The sequence below is a fragment of the Terrapene carolina genome, unplaced genomic scaffold (assembly GCF_002925995.2).
Source record: "Terrapene carolina triunguis isolate 2854851 unplaced genomic scaffold, T_m_triunguis-2.0 Scaffold42, whole genome shotgun sequence".
Lineage (NCBI taxonomy): Eukaryota > Metazoa > Chordata > Testudines > Emydidae > Terrapene > Terrapene triunguis.
The window spans coordinates 26,525,059-26,547,919 of record NW_020664393.1 but is presented as its reverse complement, the minus strand read 5'-3'; the positions used below and the strand labels follow the sequence as shown (position 1 = coordinate 26,547,919).

Below are 22,861 nucleotides of genomic sequence, written 5' to 3'. Positions count from 1 at the left end.
ACAGTGCACCGCTTCCAATATCGACGCTCGCCCCGTTAGTGTGGACTCACAAAGTCGAATTACTGTCCTTAGTGTGTCCTTAGTGTGGACACACACGTTCGACTTTGCAATATCGATTCCACATATTCGATTTAAGTAAAATCGAATTACCCTCGTAGTGTAGACATACCCTAAGATACATTTTGTACAAACTATGCCTTTTAAGGTATCGTTTCAAAACTCAATTTGCTGATCATTACTCTCCTGGTAAAATATGTGTGGCAACATTGTATGCAAAGATATAAGATTCCACTGTATGATGTTACTAAGACGTATCCAAATCTTGGGAAGCAGCCACAAACCAGTTCTTCAGAGACAAAAGGCAAACTGAGGCCTCAGGCAGGTGTCAATGAAATCAAATAGACTATCACCTAATTAAGTGGCCATTCTTTGGCAGGAAAAAGTGTTAGAGTGAGAAATTTACATTTTGCCAAAGAAATAGCTGGATGTTCCCGTCCGCACAGACTTTGTCTCTTGAACCCCAGCTGGAGATGATTCTCAAAGAAGAGGAAAAAGGTAGTAAGAATGGGGAACAGATGCCCCAAGTTATTCGTCCCTCTCTCTCTACCCACAGCAGCCACAACACTCGAGGAACAAAGAAACAGCTTTGGACTGAGGGAGAGGACCCTGTCTGAAAGGAAATCAACCAGTGAGACTGCTGGAGTATATGCTGAGAGACTTTTCCTTTGCATTCACTCAGCTTGTTAAGTATTACTTGGGTTTTATCTTTTATTTCTGTGTAACCAATTCTGACTTTTATGCCTCACTACTTGTAATCACTTAAAATCTATCTTCCTGTAGTTAAATAAATAAAAAATAAATAAATAAATAAATAAATTTGTTTTATCATTTTATCTAAACCAGTGTGTTTGGATTTAAGTGTTTGGGAAACTTCATTTGGGATAACAGGATTTGTGCATATACTTTTCTATAAATAAAATGATGGACTTTATGAGCTGGACTGATTTAGTTGGTGTTGGTCCTGCTTTGAGCAGGGGATTGGACTAGATGACCTCCTGAGGTCTCTTCCAACCCTAATATTCTATGATTCTATTCTATGAGAGCTTGTGTTGTCCAGGAAAGGGCGGGCAGTACAATATGCACATTTCTGGGGGAAAGTTTGGGATCATGAATTTGCTGGCGTTGCTCTGCCGTGTAATTCAAGAGTGGCTGGCCAGAACACTCATGCAGTGTAGCTGGGAGTAATTTACATGCTGGAGGCTGTGGGTAAGTAGACCAGGAGTGGTTGCTCTCACAGTGAAGCAGTGTAAAAGGCACCCCAGGCTGGAGAATTGAGAGGGGACAGCTGTTTAACAGTCCAGATTGTACCCTAGGTAATGTCACAGTGGGACACTGACCCAGTTCTTCATTTTTCTGAAATGAACCCAGATTTTGGGTTCATTTCAGAAAAATGATGAACTGGGTCAGTGTCCCATCCCCGCCAAAAAAGGGATCAAGATGTAAAAATAAGGTGCCATAGCCAAATGATTGCTCCCAGCAGCCAGACAATACTGTTATAGTGTTTATGGAGTAGGCTACTTATCCTAGGCATTTATGTCCCCTCAGCACAATATGACAACCTAATCTCCCATTTGCCAAACTACGACTTTCCAAATCAGCGCCTACCTAAATGCCATTTCTTCCAAAAGATGCAAAAATAGCAAGTTGATTTTTTTTAAAGTACATTTTATAAAAACTATAAATCCATCAAGATATACACATACCAAAACTGAGTTATCTTATGTCAACAAGACTAAAATTCAAACGTAACAATTTAAGAGAATTAATCAATCAGCTTTCAGAGATTTCTTACCTGGCTACCCCTGGTGACAGTTCAGGTACCACAACCCTTCGACTCCAAGCCACGAGGTCCCGCTCAGTGGCTATTTCACTTCGTGGTGCATTGCTATGCATCTGTCGCACACCCTCAATTTGTCCACTGCGCCTTAATCCTATATTTGGTGGTGAATGTACTTCTGAGGTAGAGCTTACAGAGCCTGAGAAATTAAAATAGTAATTGTAGTCATCTAAATTCTAAAGGAAGGCTTGCAAAAACAAAGAGCAAGAGTAGCAATTTTAGTACATACTTTACTTGATCTATTGCTTCAGAAGAAAATTAAAGCATTAATTGAAAATGTCCAAGTGCAACTGTATGTCCATATTATCCAGAGGCACATTTCTCCTGCACAAGAATGCAGTTCACAGGCAACAAGCAGTAAAAGTGTAAAGATCTGAATAACGTAAGACAAGCTGATAAAGCATTACTGTAGGTTCTCTCAATCCAAATAGTATATGTTAACTTTTGGCCTTTAAAACCACCTTCTGAAAACATTTGCACATTAAGGGTTATATTTTATCTTAAGCTAACAGAAATTAAGTAGGCTCTTGTCACTGATCTCAGGTTCTAGGTTCACTGTAGCTGGAGATTACCATCCCCACAGACTTTCTGTCTCTTGAACCCCAGCTGGAGATAATTCTCAAAGAAGAGGAAAAAGTGTAAGAATGGGGAACAGATGCCACAAAGTATTCCTCCCTTTCTCTACCCATAGCAGCCACAACATCTGAGGAACCTGGATCTCCTACTGAATCCAGTCACTCCTTAAGAAATGTGAAAAAGCTACTACCCTCAAAAAATCAGATCCATTGTGACATTCACAGAATTTGTGGAGTGATGGAGTCCTGGAGATTAGGTTTCCAGTTCAAAAAAGTGGTTTTGATAGTATATGAGGGGGAAACAAAATAAATATGCAAATAAATACATAAACAAACAAACATACTCCAAACACTCAAATAGGAGCTGACAGCTTAGGCATCCCCTCAAGGTCCTTTCATGTAGAAATTTCCACACAGTAAGATTTTAATATCTCTACCTCTGGTCTGACAGTTCTGGGTCTTGCTCCTTCTTCAGATTTACCTTCACTATTTTAATCTGGTTTTTATTCCCCTGCAGATTATCAGGAGATGTGCAGCAAGCTAACTGCATTGGTCCTTACTAAAGCTGCTCCAGCGCCATCCTTTTTCAGGTATTGCCTCGTATCTCCCACATCCTTTGTGACACCTATGGTATTTTATCAGTCAGGTAGCTGTTTCCAGATTACACAATAGTATTAAGTTAATACTCTCTCCTAAAGATCACGTGGTTGCAGCACAATTTTTTGAGCTTTGCTGTACAGCTACTGTACGGTTACAATCTATATTCCTTTCAGTTAAATAATTCATTAAATTTTAGAAAAAGGCCGGAAAGCAGCAGTAGTATTTATCCCCAAGTTTGTCTTTTCCACTACTCTCATACCTCCTCAATCTCATTATATCCATTTCCCATATTCTTTCTACATTTCAATTAAAAATCCACATCTGGCCTGTGCTAATGGGCTGTTTAACTGGAGCTGGGACTCTAGGAACCTGCGAGATGGGAAGGTCCCAGAGCTTGGGCTGCAGCCTGAGCCCAAAGGTCTACACTGCAATTAAACAGTCCCTTAGCTTGAGCCCAAGTCAGCTGGCATGGGCCAGCTGTGGGTGTTTAACTGCAGTGTAGACATACCCTCATTGTAAATTGTTTGAAAAGAAACAAAAAAAGTTTGTTTTACTTCTTCCTATCCGGCTAGTATTGCTGGTGCCTGCCTCCCCAGAACGTCTCTGATCTTGTTCTTGCTGAAGTCTCTGTATCATACTGTCCAACGGACTAACTTCCTGATTTGCTTGTTGACTCAGTACTTGGTTCAGTCCTGTGGGGAAAAAATGCAAGAAACAAAACTACATTTTTGACACAATAAGAGAAGTATTCCAAACTATCTAAGTTCTACCTGTAAAATTTGCAAAGTGCAATGTAAGTTATTGCATGTCTTGTAAGTGTTAGCATAGAAATTCTAGTTTTAAAAATCTAACCCACTTTTTGCTGGATTTCTTGCTACTAATTAGATTGTCAGTTCCATGGGGCCGGAACCATATACTCAAACTTGCATGAGTGCCACAGAAAGTAATGCAAAATAACCTTGGCTAGTTCTTGGAGAAGTAAATATCTTGTTACAAAACTATTGTCAGCAAAGCATAACATTTTGCAGGCTAAGTGCATTCAATTTCAGTAGTTTCCTTTTAGTTTATACCTGTATTGAAGTTTAATTATGTATCTGATTAAGGCCACAGCTTAATCAACAGTAAACATTTCTTGGACAAACACAAAAAGAATGATTAGTTACTCTACAGAAACTATGGTTCTTCAATATGTCATATCCACACAGATTCCACTTGTGGCGCACATGCACCCTTGATCAGATCCTTTTTGACTTGTAGCATCCATTAGGGCCACATGTGCACCCTGGGAGCCCTGGAGCACACCAAGCCTCCCCAGCTGAAAGCATAAAGGGTGGAGTGGGCTTATCCACCAATACAGAAAGCCACAGGAACAGGACTGTGAATTAGTGGGGGGATGGAGGACAGGTTATGGAAGCTATGTGGACAACATATTTTAAAGAACCAGATACTAGAGCGAAAGTAATCATTCTTTCTTCAAGTGCTTGTCCACACAGATTTCACTCTTGGGGACTAACAAACAATTGTTTAATTGCTTGGAGATGGATAAAACGAGTCCTACTTGAATTAGGATAGCAGAATAGCCCGACTGAAAATTAGCACCTGATCTGGAAGCTTACACTAGAGAATAGTGAGTGGTAAGTGTGTGAATTGAGATCCATGTAGCTGCTTTACAAATCTCAGATGGAATATTAGCCAAACAGGCAATAAAGGCTGCTTGAGCCATAGTGGAATAAAGTTCTAATATGATCTTTTGAGCTAGATAAGTCATTATGCAATCGGAGATCCATGTGGATATAGGTTGCCCTCTGTCTGCAAATGCTACAAATAGCCTAGATGTGCTCTTTAAAGATCTTGTCCTATCTAAAAAAGATAAAGCTCTCACTATGGCTACTTTGTAAAGCTTCACTTCCCCCGGATTAATTTGAAGCTTGGGAAAGAAAACCAGAAGGTAAGTGAACTAATTTATATGGGATTCTGAAATAATCTTAGGCAGGAACTTCAGGTGAAGTCTAAGGGTAATTCTGTCATTGTGAAATACTGTGTATGGGGGACCAGTCATGAGTGTCCAAATTTCCCCTGCCCTCCTAGATTACTTAAGGATCACTGAAAGCTGTTTTCATTGAGAGGTGAGAAAAGTAGGACACGTGGCAAGGGTGAAAGGGGATCCCCAATAAATCCAGCTAGTACCATATTAAGGTTCCAGGGAGAAGGTGGTATTGTAACGAGGGGGAAAACATAAATAAGTATTTTCTATCATTTTGCCACTCTGCGTGAAAAAAAACACGTAATCTGGGATAGGACAATAATTTGCAGATACTGCTGCTAAATGGACTCTGACTGAACTGATGGAAAGTTCAGGCTTGTCTCCAGGCTAACAAATACTCCACTATTGCTGGAATTGGAGAGATCAGTGGTGAAAGCCAGTGTGGACATGCTCAGAGAAAACCTCTTCCATTTGGCCTTGTATGTCAGTCTGGTCAAAGGCTCCTTGCTTTGAATCAAAGTGTTCTGAATCTCAGCTGAACAGCGTATCTCTTTGTATACCACCCAGCCTGTCAGGTGTAGTGATGCTGGGTCCAGGTTCAGGATCTGCGTGATTATGCCAGGCAGAGCTGGTAAGGCGGCTGTGCTGACGTATTCAGATTTGGAGAATCTCAGAACTCTTGGCCCATGCTGAGCCTATCATGAGGATGTGACCAGCATATTGTCTCGGTTTCTTCAGAACCATTGGTATCAAGGGTACTGGGGAAAGGCATACATTAATCCCAGTGTAGCAATTTCCTCTGGTGCAAAGCATCCAACACTTGTTGTGACGGGTTGCAAACATGCACACTTTTGAGAGTCCCCATCTGGAAATGCTCAGCAGGATTGAGTATTTGAGAGGCCACTCACAGTTTTCAGAAAAAGTCCAGGTGAGCTGGTGGAGAGATATCGGATGCACCATTCCCATAGATGTACAGCTTCTTGGCAGAGTGGAGAGAATCTCTCTCACACTTGTCTGTTTATATAGTGCAACACTGGTATTGTCTACCAGTACTTGGATTGCTGAGCACTGCAGAAGAGGTAAGAAACCCTTACATGGCCAGGTGTCTGACGTGGAGACCTAAATTTTTATGTGTAGACAGGCCTGCTGAGGAACCGTAGCCCCCTGAATTTTCAACTGCCCAAGTTGCACCAGCACAAACCCTGACTAAAGGCATCTTTTACCAGAACCTTTATAAGTAAAGGCATGGAGGAAGGACACCTGAAATGATTCTATCCATCAGTTTAACAAGGAGAGGATTTCTTGTGGAACTGTGATCACCATATCCATGAGGTGCCTGTTCAGTAAATATACTGATTTCATCCACCCTTGCCACTTCTAATGTGAAGTCTGGTATGCTGTGTAACGTAAGTGCATGCAGTCATACGTCCCATGAGCCTCAGGCACAGCCTCACCAGTGTTCTTGGGTGGGCTTGAAGTTGAATGAGGAAGCCCATTATTGTCCAAAATCTCAATTGAGGAAGATATGCCCTCACTGACCTGCAGTCTAACACTGCCTCTACGAATTCTATGGTCTGAGTTAGAGTCAATATGGATTCTGAGTCCTAGCGAAACAAATAAAGAATTACATGAAGTGAACCAGTCACTTGCTGTGGAGATCTTCCTCGAACTAGCTAGTTATCTAGATAGGGAGCTACCTGAATTCTGGCTCCTTAAGATTAGCTGCCACTACAGCCAGAACTTGGGTAAAGACCCAGGGAGTTGTGGAGTGGCCAAAGGGTAGGACTCTGTATTGGAAGTGTGATGTTCCTACCAGGAATCTCAGGTACTTTCTGTGTACTGGATGTATCAAAATGTGTGTCTTGCAGATCAAGAGCTAGGAACCAGTCCACAGGATCAAAAAAAATGGATTACAGAAGTCAGGGTCACCATGAGGAATTTGAAATGATGGATGAAGGTGTTGAGACATCAAAGATTGAGGATGGGTCTCCAACTCCATTTCTTCTTTGGGATTAAGTAGTAGTGGGAATAAAACACCCTTGTCCCTGAATTCTAAGGGCACTTCCTCCATTGCTCCCAGTTATAAAAGGGAGTCTCTCTCTTGCTTCAAACGTCTCTCATGAAAGGGCCCCTGAAAAGGGGGAGGACGCTGGAGGAGATTGAACTGGAATGGATACTCTTGTTTATTAACCCAGGGGCCCACCTATCCAATGTTATCCCAGCTCAAACTTCTTGAAAATAAAACAAGTGGTTACCAAATGGGGGGAGGGGCAAGTTGAATAGAAAGAGTTTTGTGGTGGAACAATCAAGATGTCAATGGCATCAAATTTATTGTGTATTTGGAGCCCCAGACTGGGAGACAGTTGAGGGGGAGGCAGAATCACCTCTGGTGAAATCTCTGCCTCTCCCTTGGAGTCTCCAATGATGGGGATAATATTGGGATGGAGACCACTGCCTGTAGTGAGGCCATGGTCTCTGCTGCTCTCTCTTCAGAGAGAAGACAGAGTCCCAAAGAGTGCAAGGTTGCCCTGGAATCTTTCAGGGTATGGAATGCTTCATCTGTGCCACTATTAAACAGATTATTGCACTCAAATGAGAGGTCCTCAATTGCTATCTACCCTCAAGTGGGAGGTTCTCAATTGTTACCTGGACCTCCCTTTGAATTCCAAATGCCTGACCCCATAAAGGATCTCCTCGTGGTAACTGCAGTGGTATTGTTCTTCCTGCTGTGTCAGACAAATCCGATCACAGACTAAAGTGAGGCTCTGGCAGTCAACTAGCGCTTGGCCATGAGGGATTTCATCTCCTCCTGATGTTTGTTAGATAGTTTATCTACAACACTGAGAGCTTGTCCCAATTAAAAAAAATTGTACTTGAGAGCAGTACTGGCTAATGATCAGCCCTTTTGGCCAAAAAAGTCAAGGTTTTTAGGTTCCTTTCCATAAGGGGTGGATTTGGAGGACCCTGATGTTTTTGTCCTCTCTTGGACAGCTTGCACCACCAGAAAGCCAGGTGCAGGATGCTAGTAAAAGAACTCAAACCACTCGGCATGGAACTTCTACCTTCCATCAAATCTCTTGGAGCTGGATGGTACTGATGTAAGCATATGCCAAATGGACTTGGCAGGTTCAACTAAGCATCATTTATAGGCATAATTGGTCTTCCAGGTATTCAGAAGTTAATGCTTTTGCTCCTGGATAACCTCTAGAGGAATGTCTACTGTTTCTATCATCCTCGTCATTAGCTCTTGAAAGACCTTAAACTGATCCATCAAGGCTGTAGTTGGAGGGTTGATGGCCTCATCTGGGGAAGAAGAGGTGGTGGGTACTCCTGCCCAGCAGAGTGAAGGTCATCCCCCCATTCTCCCTCTAACTTTCTAGTAGCTGTGGCTGGATCTGCTGAGAAGTTTGGGGAGAATGAATCTCCTTCCTGGATGAGAGAGAGATCTGGCCCTCGATACAGAGAAGAATGCTGGTTTCCTGGAATAGGGATTCATATCCCAGGGGGACCAATACGGCCATGACTGGTATGGCTATCATAGGGGAGAGGACAAAAGGGGGATACCCACTGGGATGTTCCCAATGCAACCTTGATCATCTTCTAGCTCCTGTAATAGAACTAATCTCTAGAGTCTCACTATGCCACCCATGAGAGTGATGGGCCATCAGAAGGGAAGAATCTCTGCTATATTCTGCTGATGAGGAAGAGCAGGAACAAACCTCCTCTAGAGGACGATCCTGCCTGGTGTATCTTATTTAAGACGTTGGTGCCAATGAGACACCTCTGGAAAGACATGGCAACTGAGGAGCTGAGGAGTTAGCAACAATGTCTCAATCTACATTCTAGCAAGGGTGACTCCTACACAGGGCCAATGGAAAAGTCACTCAGTACCGTGAACTGCTTTAGTGCTGATCTGGAGAGCACTGAAGTATCCAGTGCTGTAACGTCAGATGTTGGTGGCTGATACTTCTGCAGTCAGTGAACCACTCTCTGCTGAGACTCAATGTACCAAGCTCAATGCCAAGGTTCTGTACTCAGGGAAACTCCGTCGTTAGATTCTGGAGGAACTGATGCTGCCTTAGTCTACAATATCAATGTACCAGAACTGACTCAGTTTTATGGCCCTTAAGCGAAGAAGCCCAAAAGAAATGTGGCCTTTGGGTCTCCTGCTTGGCATTGGTGAAGGTAACCTACACATAGTTTCTTCAATGGAGATATGCAAATTCTTTACCCTGGAGTGGCAGACAAACAAGGCATGTGAGAAGCAACAGCATGGGAGCATGGAGTGGAATCATGGCTCAGCCGGGCACTAGCAATAACAAACTGACCTGCCTGCTGTCGCTTCTCTGATCTCCCAGAGCCTGAGCAAGCTTGTATAGGCCTCCCTCGCCTTCTGGGTAAGATTTGAGAAGGAATGGCCCGTGGAACAATGTTCCAAAATGTGTGTCTCATTAACAGACATAGTGATGTCACAAAGGAACAGGTCTTAAACCCTGGTGACTTGGTGTCTGCCATATTCTTAGTACCCCTGTAAAGGTGTGCATGTGTTGGGGGCTATCTAGAAGAAAGGAAACATAGCTGGCTAAACTATGAAAAAAGGAATATTGTCTCTTTGATTATTTGTTTAAAGCCACCAGGCAAAAGAAACTTAACTAAACTAGCTAACACTAAACTACATTAAACAATACCATTAATTGTAAACCTAAAGATCTAATTTGCACAGTGCCAGGGATGTGAACACTGCAAAGGGCACTGTATCACAATCAGAGGTGGTAAGAAGGAAGTGAGTGGCAGTTTAGTCTGTTCCACACCTTTTATACCATAAAATTTATTTGGGAAGGGGGGGGGGGAAACGGGAGAGGGTGAAGAGAGCATGCTGCAGGTGCCGGTGTGAGTCCACTGGACACTGCTAGTTAAAAAGAGTCACGTGCATGTGCACCAACAGTGGAATCTGTATGGACAATCACTCAGGAAATAAAACTGTATTCTAATGGGGCTCCTACTAAATTGTGCAAGATCAGCACTGCAAATAACCCTCTTAATTTTTAGAAACATACATTTCAATTATGGCACATAGCAGTTATGCTAGATCAAGAATTAGTTTTTACTGAATCTCTAGCTGGTGTTTCCTTGTTTCCAGCTGATGTTTTCCTAAGCAAGTCAAATCCCTAATCTCAGCTGATATTTCTCTCGTCAACTGAATATAAGTTTAGACTCCCAGCTCCTAGATGCAGTTCCCCTCAAAGCCAAAATCACATCTTCACTCATCATTGCTGCTCCTCTTGTTAGCTGCCAATTAAGATAAAGATTTATTACACACAAAAAAGGGGTTTTTCTTAATTAATCTGATAAACATAGTGTCAATATTCTAGAGTCCTATTAACTCCAACTGTATTAGACCACACACGAACCACCTCACTATACTTTCCATATGATGAATTCAATATTCAAGCCCATGTACACAATAGCACACCGGACCTAAATTCTATGTACCTGAGGAAGTCACCCCCATCTGTGGAATAAGCTGCTCATCCCTGCAGTTCTCACGACCTGGAACTAATCTCTGGTATCTTGATGGATGAGGGTTGCCATCAACATCAACCAAAAATGGGGGAGGCATGAGATGTGGAGCCTGCTGTGTCTGTTCATCTAAGACAAAGTTGTTGGCATCCCGGATAAGAGGTCGATAATCACTGTGAAAGAACATCTGATCTGCTATCTGTAACATAAAGCCAATTTTTGATCAATTACAAGCAACTGATTAAAAATAGAAACATTCAAATAAAAATGTCTGCAGTAAGTATTCAATGTCTTTTCCTAGCAAGTAAGTGGTTTGTACTGATGGACACGTCTGTAAAAATGAGGTGGTCATAGAACAGCTATTTTACCTCCTTTCCAGAGGAGTATATAATGTGCTAATGTTTTCCCCATCTAATAGTCATTTTTGTAGTGTACTGCACTGGGGAATAAACCCTATAGGTACCCTCTAAAAACACAGTTGCTTGGCAGAAAGCAGCATAAATTGGGTTAAATAATTTACAAACTCTGCTGTATTGTATATCTGACTACTACAGTTATGTTACTGCATTTTTAGGAGATATGGGGTGAAATGGAGATAAGCAGGAAATCATTTATATCATTTTAGTATTCATATTTTGTTAGCACTATGTGTTAATACACACAACTAAATTTTAAAAATCTTTATCTATTAGAGCAGATACTTCAAAAAGTCTGTTATAAAAGTAATTAAACAAACACTGACTTAAACCATATTAGAGTCAAGTTTTAATGCCAATACAGCATTACTGGGGGCCTGTATAAGAATAAGGAAGCATCTAGGATCACCAAAATTAACCCACCCTAATTAAAATTACATTAATATAACATACAGTACATTTACAGCGTGGTGCGCAAACTTTTCCAGCCACGCCCCCCCTTACCATTAACGGAATCTGTCTATACTCCCCCTCCATTGCTAAACAGCCACGGCTTCCTCAGCAGCGGAGCTTGGGCTGAGGCAGAACTGGGGACGGGAGAGGAGCTGGAGCTAGAGGCAGAGCTGGTCTGGAGACAGAGAGGGAATGAGGGCAGAGCTGAGCTGGGAGCAGAATAGGGGGCTCAGTGGAACTGGGGCTGGGGCGAAGCGGGGTTGGGAGTGGAGTGGGACGGGGGCGGATCTGGCCTGGAGGCAGAGCAGAACTGGGAGCTGAATGGGGTTGGGGGAGGAGCAAGGTTGGGAGCGGAGCTGGTCTGGGGGTGGAACGCGGCTGGAAGCATGGTGCTCACTCCCCATGCCCCATGGGAGCTGGCTCAGGCCCTGCCATGTCCCCTCGCCCCAAATGTTCCTCCACACACCCCTAGGAGGATGCCCCCACAGTATGAATTTACAGTATGAATTTGTCTCCAAATAACTTCCGGAGCAAGTGATATAAACAAGGATGAACCATAAATGTGATAATCCAAAAATATCTTTTAAAAAGATCAATTTTAATTAATTAGAATTAATCAGGATCCAGCACAATTATGTCTGAAAGCCAGGGTTAAATTTAGAATGAATTTCATTGTAATATATTAATGTCACCTACTTAACAAAGTACTATGCATTTCAATCTATTTTTATTATTAGAGGTATTTCTACTCCTTTTGTTTTAAGCACAGAAACTTGGAGTGACTGCAGCTGAACAGGAGATAGAAAGCAGCAGCGAGTTATAGAAACATACCATATTGTATGAGCTGGAAAAAAAAAAGAAAGAAAATAGAGGGGAAGAGAATGGAATCTAACAATACAAATATAAAAGCTATACCTTAACATGACTGAAAAGACAAAAAGCTTTAAAATCTGTGAAATAAATTAGAAGTCAATTTTTTTTCAACAAAAAGCACGCACAAACACTTTTACTTAAACAATGAAAAGGATATTTTGATTTATGCCTTGCACTGTACCTTATCATATTTGCTACTGGAGCCAAAGCCAAAAATCAGAAGGTGCCCGTGAGAGTCTGTACATGCAAAATGCTGGCCATCAGGAGAGCACTTGCAGTCAAAAACTGCCCCATGTCCTTGTCCTTCAATCTGAAATACATTAAGGCAAAAAACCCCAACAAAAAAATGATAATCAAAAACTAGGGAGACATATCATACTAAATTACAATCTCAACACTTTGATGCTGAAATGCACATAAAACATCCAAAAACAGCATACCGTTAGATGACAGATCCAGTATGTCTTTTACTTTTTAGCCATTTACTTATCAGTGAATTTTGCTGTAGTACTCATTAAAGATGCCCAATTAATAGCAGTAGAAACTGACCGACTTTAACCACAGAGCAAGCACAGTACAGGAAGAGACAACAAAACCTTCCCTCCTTGATGTCCTGATGATAAATTAAACAAAGAGCTGCACAGATCAGGGTTTCAGTCGCTACACTGATTCTATCTTCTGCCTGTTAAACTTGTCAATCAGCATCAACTGCAATGGTATTTTTGTGATGTCAACACTTATCCACTAGCATATGCACTGAATAAATCAACCCAGATTTGGCCTGCTTCTAAAATTCCTACCGATATTTTTTTTTTTTTTTTGGAGGATTTAGATTTGTGTGGTCTTAACTCATTTTTAAAAGGAGAACTGCAAAGATTTAAAAAAAGGAATTTTTACCTGATACTCATTTTCTGTTCTCCAGTTCCATTAAGCCAGAACAAATAGGTTTTTATTTTTCCCTAAAACCTGTCAATTAAGCAGAGGTGACCAATCACCACGCTGAGTTTTTATGTCTTTAGCACCTCTTCAGATAGTTCCTTTCTACACTCCCCAGTCAAGAACTTTTTGCATTGTCTTTTAAAGACACAAAAAAATTCTTTCCTTAACCATGGCAGGCCTGTAAACTTACAAAAAATAATTGAATTCAGTCTACACAATAATAATTTGCACTTCCATAGTACCTTCCAACAGAGGCTATCAATGTGTTTTACAAACATTACTGAATTAAGCCTCAAAATTCCTATAAGGTAGGCACTAATATATCCATATTACCAATGAGGAAGCTGAGGCACAGGGTCACATACATCAGTGGCAAAACCTCTTCTTTACTTCCAGTCCCTTTAAATCACTAGCTTATACTCCCTCTCACTACAGAGGTTTCAAAGAAAAGTGAGGCAGGTTTCTGGATTAGTAAAATTGAACACAGAAAACAATTATGTTATTATGTTTTCTGTTTTTGGCATTTTCTATTCCACAATGAAAGGGTTCTTAATAGAAGTATCCCACAGAAAAGACAGAAAATAAAACAGATTCATCCTTCAAGAGAGCCACCCTAACATCAAATTGGCTGAGGAAGGCAGAATTAATTTAAGTTTAGTGAATGTGTAGATGCAACAAAGCAGTAAGCTTTACTGATATCTTTTGAGGAGGCTAACCTTTTTGTTCAATGAGGAAGTCATGATTCTGGTAAAGTAGGCAGGTAACTTCTGCACAGAAATAAGCCTTGCAGAGTCCTCCTTAAATACAACTCCAGGGTCCCATTACAGCCTAACACATTTAAGATTTTTTCTTGTTGGAGAAAGGCAGTAACTGGGCAGAATTATTTCCTGGCTCTGGTGAAATTCAGAGGAAATCTTAGATTAAGGTTTTCCACTCTAATAGGAAAGATAGTTTGGATGGATTCTTCTCAAGAAATTCCTACAAAAGTTATAGAACAGAATACAATAGCTGAAGACATTCTTTTCTGCATGTATCACAAAAAGAACACTGATCCTATCTTGTAGATGTTCAGCTTCTCTAGTGATGAGTATGTACCAGTGCTTAGTCTCTAGATGTGGCCAGGTTTGTCTTGAATGAGTTTCCAGGACGGTTTTTGGCAGGCATAATTTATTCAGAATGCGTTACTTACAAGCCTCTCCCTGCCCCCACAAAGAAAATAAAATATTCTTCTTTCTGGACTATTGTGACTGACCTGCATCTAAATCAGGTTTGGTGAACTGTGAGTTTGGAGGTTTATAAGAGCCATCACTTAATCTGATTGCACCAATTAAATGCCATTTCCTGGGCCATTTGTATGTTACCACAGTCTTGTTTGTACTGTTTACTAGGATCCTAGCAAAAGCTGAAGTGAAGGAAAGGAGGCAAAGAGATGAAAGAAATGGGGAAGGAAAACATGACTGAAAATAAGCTTTTGCTTGCTAGCCTGGATATCATCTGTAATATTTAGGAAAGCTGCAGTACTTCTCAGAGATTAACAGATCCACAGAAGAGAGACCTCAGGCTGGGATGTGATGTTTTAATGGTAAGATATTCAACTACCATTTTTTTGGGATGTGGCACATCTTCTCAGCTAGTCAGTTTAGTCAATATACGTTTTTCAAGCGCAGCATTAGCTTTATCTTGAGCCAACTGAGCACTATTACGGTTGCCATTAGGAGAGTCTTGCTCATCATGATCCCTTGTCTGTTTCTATAAGCAACAAAGGTATGTCTGTCTTTATCCACTTACACAGTTGATTGAGGAGAAACTTCCTGAAACTTAAAACCAGGATAAGTAGGACCATCCTGCTCTGGACTGATGAAAAATACAGTTTCTCTTTGAAACCTTTATCCCCAGTCATTCTGAACTTCAAAACCTGCATGCAAAGTCACAACTGTCCAGTATGATCCTAGACTGCAGAATCCAGGAAAAATTTAGTTACTGTGCATCTACCACAAAAGTGACCCCAACATGGGGAGGAAAGAAAACCTTGCTTTCTAAAGTCCCAGTATAAATCCAAGTATCCAGATAACAACTGGCATGAGCTCCCATAAAGTTTGATCCACAGGAACCACTTCAGATATGACATAAATAAGAAGCATATAGAATCTCACTGAGATGTCCCAGATGGATTCTGATTTTTTGCAACCTTCCTTCTAAAAACGACTCGAATCCCTGTGTCTGATAATGGATGATGTGTTGCACATGGGCTCAGAACATTCTTCTCAGAGTTTATCGTCAATGCTACTAGGCAAAGAGGAAAAGATCCAAGTGAACAATTCAGTAGAATAGGTAGTGGATAGACTTCCTATTAAAAGGTATGCCTAATTAACAAAAGGCATTAAATAGGAGTGATGTTGCTGGAGAAACTGCAGAATTTATCAGATTACATTGGATATACTAGAGTGCAACATTAAAAGTCTGGGAGTCATGTTGAGAGGATTGTTAAAGGAACAGAGTTTTTGCAAAAAAAAAAAAAAAAAGGCAAAGTTGCCTGGTATACCTCCAGTTTCATGGATGATAGATATTCTGGAGATAGATAGAGCAACACAATACTATAAAGGGATGAAAGGATGCATCTGTGCTCTTCACCTCTATTTTCTGTACAGTGATACAGCAGTGTCCAGTTGCTGCTAAGGATAAGGAAAGATTGGAAACCACAACAGATTCCTTGACGGAGAACGAGAGTGAAAAAATTCTCAAGTGCAACTGGCAGTCTCTGCTTGATTGACAATTTCCAGGAAGAAACCCAATTAATTTGAATTAGTGGATGTTAGAGCACTGACAAAGTAGATTCTTCTAAGCAAAATAATGGTCAGACAATTCTTAAATACGTAAATCATCATTTTTAAACAAAGTATTTTTTTTTTATTGGAATTCATCCAGGAGAAAATGACTCAGCAGAACCAGTTTTAGTAGAACCACTTTTATCACATTCCATAAAGGAGAATATCTCCAAGTCCATTCCCATTCTTTTGTTCTGAATGGTGTAACAAGAAAAAGGAAGAGGGAGAAAAAAATCAATCCAAAAGCCCTGACTCTGCAAGTGCAGGTAGAACCTTACTCCTGTGTAGAGCCCCACTGACTTCATGGGGGTTCTGTGTGGGAGCAGGGGTCCACCCAGGTAGTTCCAGTTGCACGATCAGGGACAACACCTGCAAATGTAACTGAAAATTTTTCTGAAATGTAAATATCATGCAGAGATCAAGAAGACCAAATTCAAGCATTAAAGTTTTCCATAAGATCCTTAGTTTGGCCACATTTTGTATATTGCCAGTTGCTGTTTATGCTGTTAATTAATGTCTAATATATATCTAATGTGTTCAACCAAGTTCCCAAAGTTTTGAGAAAATGTCTGAATTTCTTCACTTTTATGTTTAAATTCTTAACCTTATATAGGGGTGTGTGTGCAAAAATTTTATCTGACTCTAAATATTAAAAAAGGGGAAGAGGAGTCAAGGAGGTGGAGAATGATACAAACAGAAACATAAAACTGCATTAAAATCATCAAACAACCTATGAAAGTAAATGGTGCCTGATAAAGTGCACATTTCCTCTAGGTGCTGGTGCATGCATTTGGGGGCACTGAACAGAGATATTTAAGTTGAGCACTCCTAATTACCTCCATTCAAAATACATGACCAAAGGGACCTCCTATGAGATAGAAAGGACTTTATTAATTTAAAAAACATTTTAAAAAATGTATAAAAAGGCACCGTTAACAATCACGCTGTCTGGAATTTTTCCATCCTATTGTTACAATTATAGTACGATAACTGATCATGTATTTTTTCCAGTTTGTTTTGTTTTTGTACACAGTTTCATTTTTTTCCCCGCTATAGAAACCTCATCATATTTACTCCTGATCATGTGGATTTTTAACAGAACAAAAGGGGAGAGAAATGCCATTAATAAAAACTACACAAAGATTTTAGACCTTCAAAAATTCATTGGGATGCCCAGGGACAGGAGTAGTATCTTCACCACTTATCTCGTTTTTTCTCACACACGGACTAGATATTATATTGACAGTGTCCCTTTGATCACTGGAGTGTGGCTAATGTAACGGTCTAAACCTGTTTTAAATATCAGATACCACCTTCTCAAAGTATTGTATACAATTTCTTCAAATTTTTAAATTCATGTACAAATTTGAGTACAAAAGTTTAGCTTTGTTCACCACTGATTTGATCCATATACGTCTCATTGAAGTACAGGTAAATTTAAAATTGACTTTCTATTAGCAAACAAAACTTGTTTCCAGATACTAAATATTTAAACTGTCTTACATACCAATTGTTTATTATAGCAAGATGTATTAAAGTACAACAGATCCCAGCATATTTATTGAAATAATTTTATATTATGTGATATATATATTTTATTTCAAACTAACATTACACACATACCAGCCCATGATTCCATATGTTATTGCATTTCCCCTAAAATAGGTTAAGTATGCTCTATTTACATTGTATAAGAAGTACTTTCATGGAGATGGTATTAATCTCTATAATGATGCTTTACATGTGTACGGTTGTAGAAAAAACTGCATAATATATTTTTATTTTATAAATAGCATGTGAGCACACAAAGGCTATCATAATGATAATGTATATGGGAAATACTGAAGGTTTTGTGTTCACTCTTGACTATTCTAAGTAACCTTTTCAAAAATGTGTGCCTAAAGTTAGGCTCCTAAAGCCAGCTTTAGATACTTACATATTTGGCCTGATTTTAAAAAATGCTGCGTACCAGGCAATTACATTGACTTCGGGAGCCCAACACCTTCAAGAATCAGGTGACATGTTTAATTGCCTAAATATGGATGTAGGAACCAAATTTTGGACACCCACTTTTGTAAATCTTAGCCTGCATTTTGACTTTGATTGTTTGGCCTGGCAACCTTGACATTAATTTAATATCATTTTTGTATGTAATTAGATGTAAAATAGTAATTTGCATTAACATGTTTACAAAAACTAGCAAGCATTCAGCTAATTAAACAGCTGGCTTAAAATGTTTTTCCACACTAACTTTCATATAATGAATATAAATCAAAATTGTAAAGAAAGCTGTATTTATTTTATTCAGCACATCTTTTGAAAGTTCTTGTGGTGATGTGCATTTCTCACCTTCCATAAACTATCAGCTGTATTTTAAATTAAAATGTTTGATTAAAATATTCATTATTTTTTAAAATACATATCACTGAATAACCTGCTGTTGGCACCTATTTTTCTGAAAAGTCAAGCCTTATTGGTTTAAGATGTCAACACAATTGACAATATTTGCCTGAACTACAGAGAGGAATAAAACAATATGGCTGTTACATATCTAGAATGGGGCAGTTTTCCAGAGAACATTAATATCTGCTTGCCATCCAATCAGTGTTCTCCAGTCTCACTTTAATATGTACTCATTTTATTAAAAACGCCCCTCAAAACAGTGTCAGATCTGTTTTTTGTATTTGCTTCTCCTGGCCTCGGAAAGTATTTTACCACTTTTGAGTCTGGTAACAGAATTTATCCTGGAAAAAACAAACCAAGAACCAAAATAATTCATATTTTTTCTTTACTACACCACATTCATAAAAGCTGAAGTCTAGCCTTTTTCAAGGCCGACCATGAAAGAAGATAAATTAAAATATAAGTATCTGCACAACCAAGTTTTATTCTGTCAATTACATAACAAAAATGTAATTATATTTTTTACTCCACAGACATATTCTAACAAATACTACCTCCATCAGCATTTTGGAAAGGAAATAAGTTGGAGTCACTATCACCCTCGAGTCCCTAATGTCACTGCCCTCTTTGCTACACTAGACCCTTCCACTGCCTTTACTTTAATCTGAACTTTAGAGGGAACTACTCATTATGCGCCCAGACTCTATTCTCACAGAGGAGTGAAAATGCATGCTGAGGAACCTTTTACCTTTTCCAGAAGAGGGGCCTCCTACTGCAGTAAATCTTTCCTTTACTCTCACATGGCACTTTAGGAATATCCAGATAGCACTACCACAGCAATACAATAACATATGTCTAAACCTTTTATTTGAGTGTCCTAACTTTACCTGCTTGGAATGTAGTTACTGTCATTAGAATAGAACTTTAAAAAGGAGATTCAGAATACATTATAAAATACTGCAGTTCTCTCTTGTAAAAGAAGAACAGTGACTGGGGAAAGAGGGTATATTAGCTATCATGTGTGGCTAAACATTATGTGAATAAACTACTGCCACTTTTTATTTCCTTTAATTTTCTGACTGATTTTCAGTTATGTTTAGGAGTCAAAAATCTTTACTATAGCTGTGTTAGTTTAATTTTACATTTCAGCTAAACAAATATTGCTGCATCAAAATTGAGTCCATACTTAAAAAGATGCCAGTCCACAATTAGTATTAGCCTCTTTGCAGTATTTGGAAAGATAGGAGAAATGAAGTAATTAAACACTCAGTACTGTGCAAAAGCAGCAATAACATTTGTTGATGCCGATAGTGACAACACTAACGGACATATTTCAGCATAGAAAGATTTTCTATTGAAATCTTTATGCTCCTGCAAAGTTGGATTCCTGTCTGAGGAGGTTACAATTTCTGCAGCAACTTCCTTGTTGTAACATTTATAATCACCGAAAGGCAAAAATAAGATGCTCACAAGCACCACTAGCAAAGGCAACTATGTTTGTAAATTCTTCAAGTTTAACAGCTCAAATGTAAAGACCTTCAAAGTTCCTCAGGACCAAGAGCGCTAGATTTTCTTTTTTCCTCAGAATAAACCAGAAAACTAGAATTGAAAGTTACATTAAAGTAACTTCAATAGCAAATGCAGGCCTTGATCTTGCAATTCAATGCAAAGTACAGAAGAAGCCAATGGGGCTCCATGAGGATGGAGAGGTCTGAGCCAGTATGAATCTCATTTACAGAATCGGGCCCTTATAACACTTAAATGCAAGGATGAAAACATTAAGATGTACAGAGCAAAATTAACTCAGTCATGTCACAAGCATTTTGTATTTTCTATTTCTTTTCTTTATAAATGAATCTATGAATATGTTCATGTTTATGCCATTAAACTTAGACTTAAAAAATACAGGACTGATATTTGTCTTTTGGTATATAGAATCAAACATGCAGCATTATTTGATTTATGCAATGTGCCCTATGAAACAATGCTTATTTAAATAATTTTTCCTAAGCCTTACGAGAAATAAATTCAAATTATAAAATACAGAATGTGCAATAGGGCTGAATTTTAATCTTACTGTAAGAAGCATAAATTTAACTTTTCACCATTTATATTTGTGACCTTAGTTACATCAATGTAACTTTTGTAGTTTTGTTTGACTTCATCTGCAACTGCATACATAAGGAATTTACTGTGAGATCTAATGATGATAGATTTGTTTTCTTTTTACCTATCAGACTAGCCATACCCTTAAGTAAGAGGGTTTAACCTCTTTCAGCGTATGCACAAAATATCAAAAGCGTGTCCCTCTTCTTGCTACAACACTAGCTCAAGTTCATCTTCAGAGTTTCATCATAATTGCTCTACTTAGGACATATGCAGTTCGCTGGAAGATTGCCCAAGTAGCGGGCACAATCACTGTTTACTCAAACTATAAACCACAGAAAGTGCTCACAAACAATTTCTTGGATACTTACGTATGTATTTTTATAGGCCCTAGAAAATTAAAGAAGTTACTTACTCTACCATAACTGAGGTTCTTCGAAATATTGTAGTCAGTGTGAATCCTACTATAGGTACACGGGCACCTCACGCATGCAAGATCAGGGCTACCCATGCACCTTGTGCCTCCTCTTTCCCCTCTATGATGACATAAAGGCATGGCAGCTGTGATCCTCTATCAGTTTCCTCACAATTCAAAGCCCTTGGTAGCTAAGGATGCCAAAAAGCAGGAATGAGCGGGTGGGTGGTGGGATCCACACTGATTACAACATGTCAAAGAACTTCAATTACTGGAGGGTAAAAGTTCTTTTTTTCAAGTATGTGTCAGTGCTGATCTCATTCTAGATGACTATCAAGCAGTGTCCATTCTGGAGAGTAGGAAAAAGGAGCATTAGCTATCTGAGCAGAACAGAGATTAAAGTACAACTCTCCCAAACTTGGCATACAAACTCTCCCAAACCAGGTGCCATGTCAAAGGTGTAATGTTTAACTAATGCCAGTGTGTTGGCTCCAGGCTGTAGCTTTACAGAGGCCACTGAGGAATCTGGACACCATCGGATGTGAAAAGACCGAATATGACTCTAGTGGAGCCTAGCTCACTGAAACAGCTGCAAGGTGAACCTTGAGAGAACTAAGAGACAACCCATAATGCTGGATTGCCCATCAGGAGAGCCATTTCCATTTGGGTGAATAGTTAAATCATCCTCGGAGACAGTTTCCTGTTTTGAATGAGGATTTCTTGAATCTGCTGAGAACAATCTCTGACAGTAGCTTTCAGCCATCCACCATTCAAGCTGTTAAGTGCAATGTCTGAGTCTGGCTGCAATATCTGACTAAGATATCAAGCCAACCACACCAGGAGTTGGATGGAAGATTGAATGGACATGTGCAATAGGTCTCAGAATCAGAAATGTCTCAACCAGTAGGGAGCTTTGTCAACGTGGCCTTGTTCCATCTGATTTTGGAGATCACTCCAGGGAGCAGGAGAATCAGAAGAAAGGCATATAGTAGGCCTGGAGACCACTGCAGCAGGAAGGAGTCTGGTAAGGAACTCAGATACACACACATACACCCCCCCCCCCCCCCCGAGCAAAAGTTCAGGAACTTAGTGTTGTCCTCTGTAGCAAACAGATCTATTGGGAGAGTCCCCCACTAGCAAAATATCAGCTCCATGACAGATGTCTGCATCAAACAAACAATTTTTCTTTATTTTCAAGGCCCTTCACAGGCTATCCTGAACCCATCTCTCATTCACTAATAAGATATCGAATCCCACATTTGGCCAGTAATGCCAACCTCCAATCACCCACTTATTAAAGAATCAAACAAGCAGCTTCACACTTTCCCCCATGCTGCCCCTCACATCTGGGGGAAATTCCCCATAAACATCAACAAAACTCATGATCCTCCTTCAAAACCCTCTTTAAAACTCTCCTTTGCCATGAAATCTACTGGTCCACGATCAGGGCTCCTAGGCACTATGATAATAGTAATTAATAATAAAGGTGGCATAGTGGCCAGTGCCACAAGGCTTTAGCTGGGTTGAGCAGTCCCTCATTTGTGACAAGAGTGATTTTGCCTGGAACAGCAGTTGTCAAAATATCTAATAATTGATGAGATTTCTCCGATACTATTGATATTTCCATCTCCGGAATCTCTGAAATTCTCATAAGGAGCTCTTAGAATGACTCATCCAGTGCCGCTGTTGGTGCCAAAGATACTACTTTGCCAGGCAACGACAGTGAGAGGTCTTTTGGTGGCAAAGTAGGATGCTGGTGTTGCTTGGTCCCTAGGTCTGATCTTTATGGTGGTCTTTCCTGTCTGGTGTATATGGTCTGGCCAGCAAAGCTGATATAGAAAGGGGTCTCATTTTT

The 22,861-nt window shown here is 39.8% G+C and overlaps 1 protein-coding gene across 2 annotated transcripts in view; it reads right to left on the bottom strand.

The window, feature by feature from the left end:
- The window catches only part of PHIP (pleckstrin homology domain interacting protein), a 341,807-nt gene that overhangs the window by 130,719 nt on the left and 188,227 nt on the right, over window positions 1-22,861 (bottom strand). For both annotated transcript variants that reach the window (XM_024194657.3, XM_024194658.3), the window contains exons 16-19: window positions 12,500-12,628; window positions 10,550-10,775; window positions 3,627-3,764; window positions 1,853-2,036 (exon numbers count right to left, since the gene is read on the bottom strand). In XM_024194657.3, coding sequence (XP_024050425.2) covers window positions 1,853-2,036; window positions 3,627-3,764; window positions 10,550-10,775; window positions 12,500-12,628 — 677 coding nt within the window. The remainder of the gene's footprint in view (window positions 1-1,852; window positions 2,037-3,626; window positions 3,765-10,549; window positions 10,776-12,499; window positions 12,629-22,861) is intronic.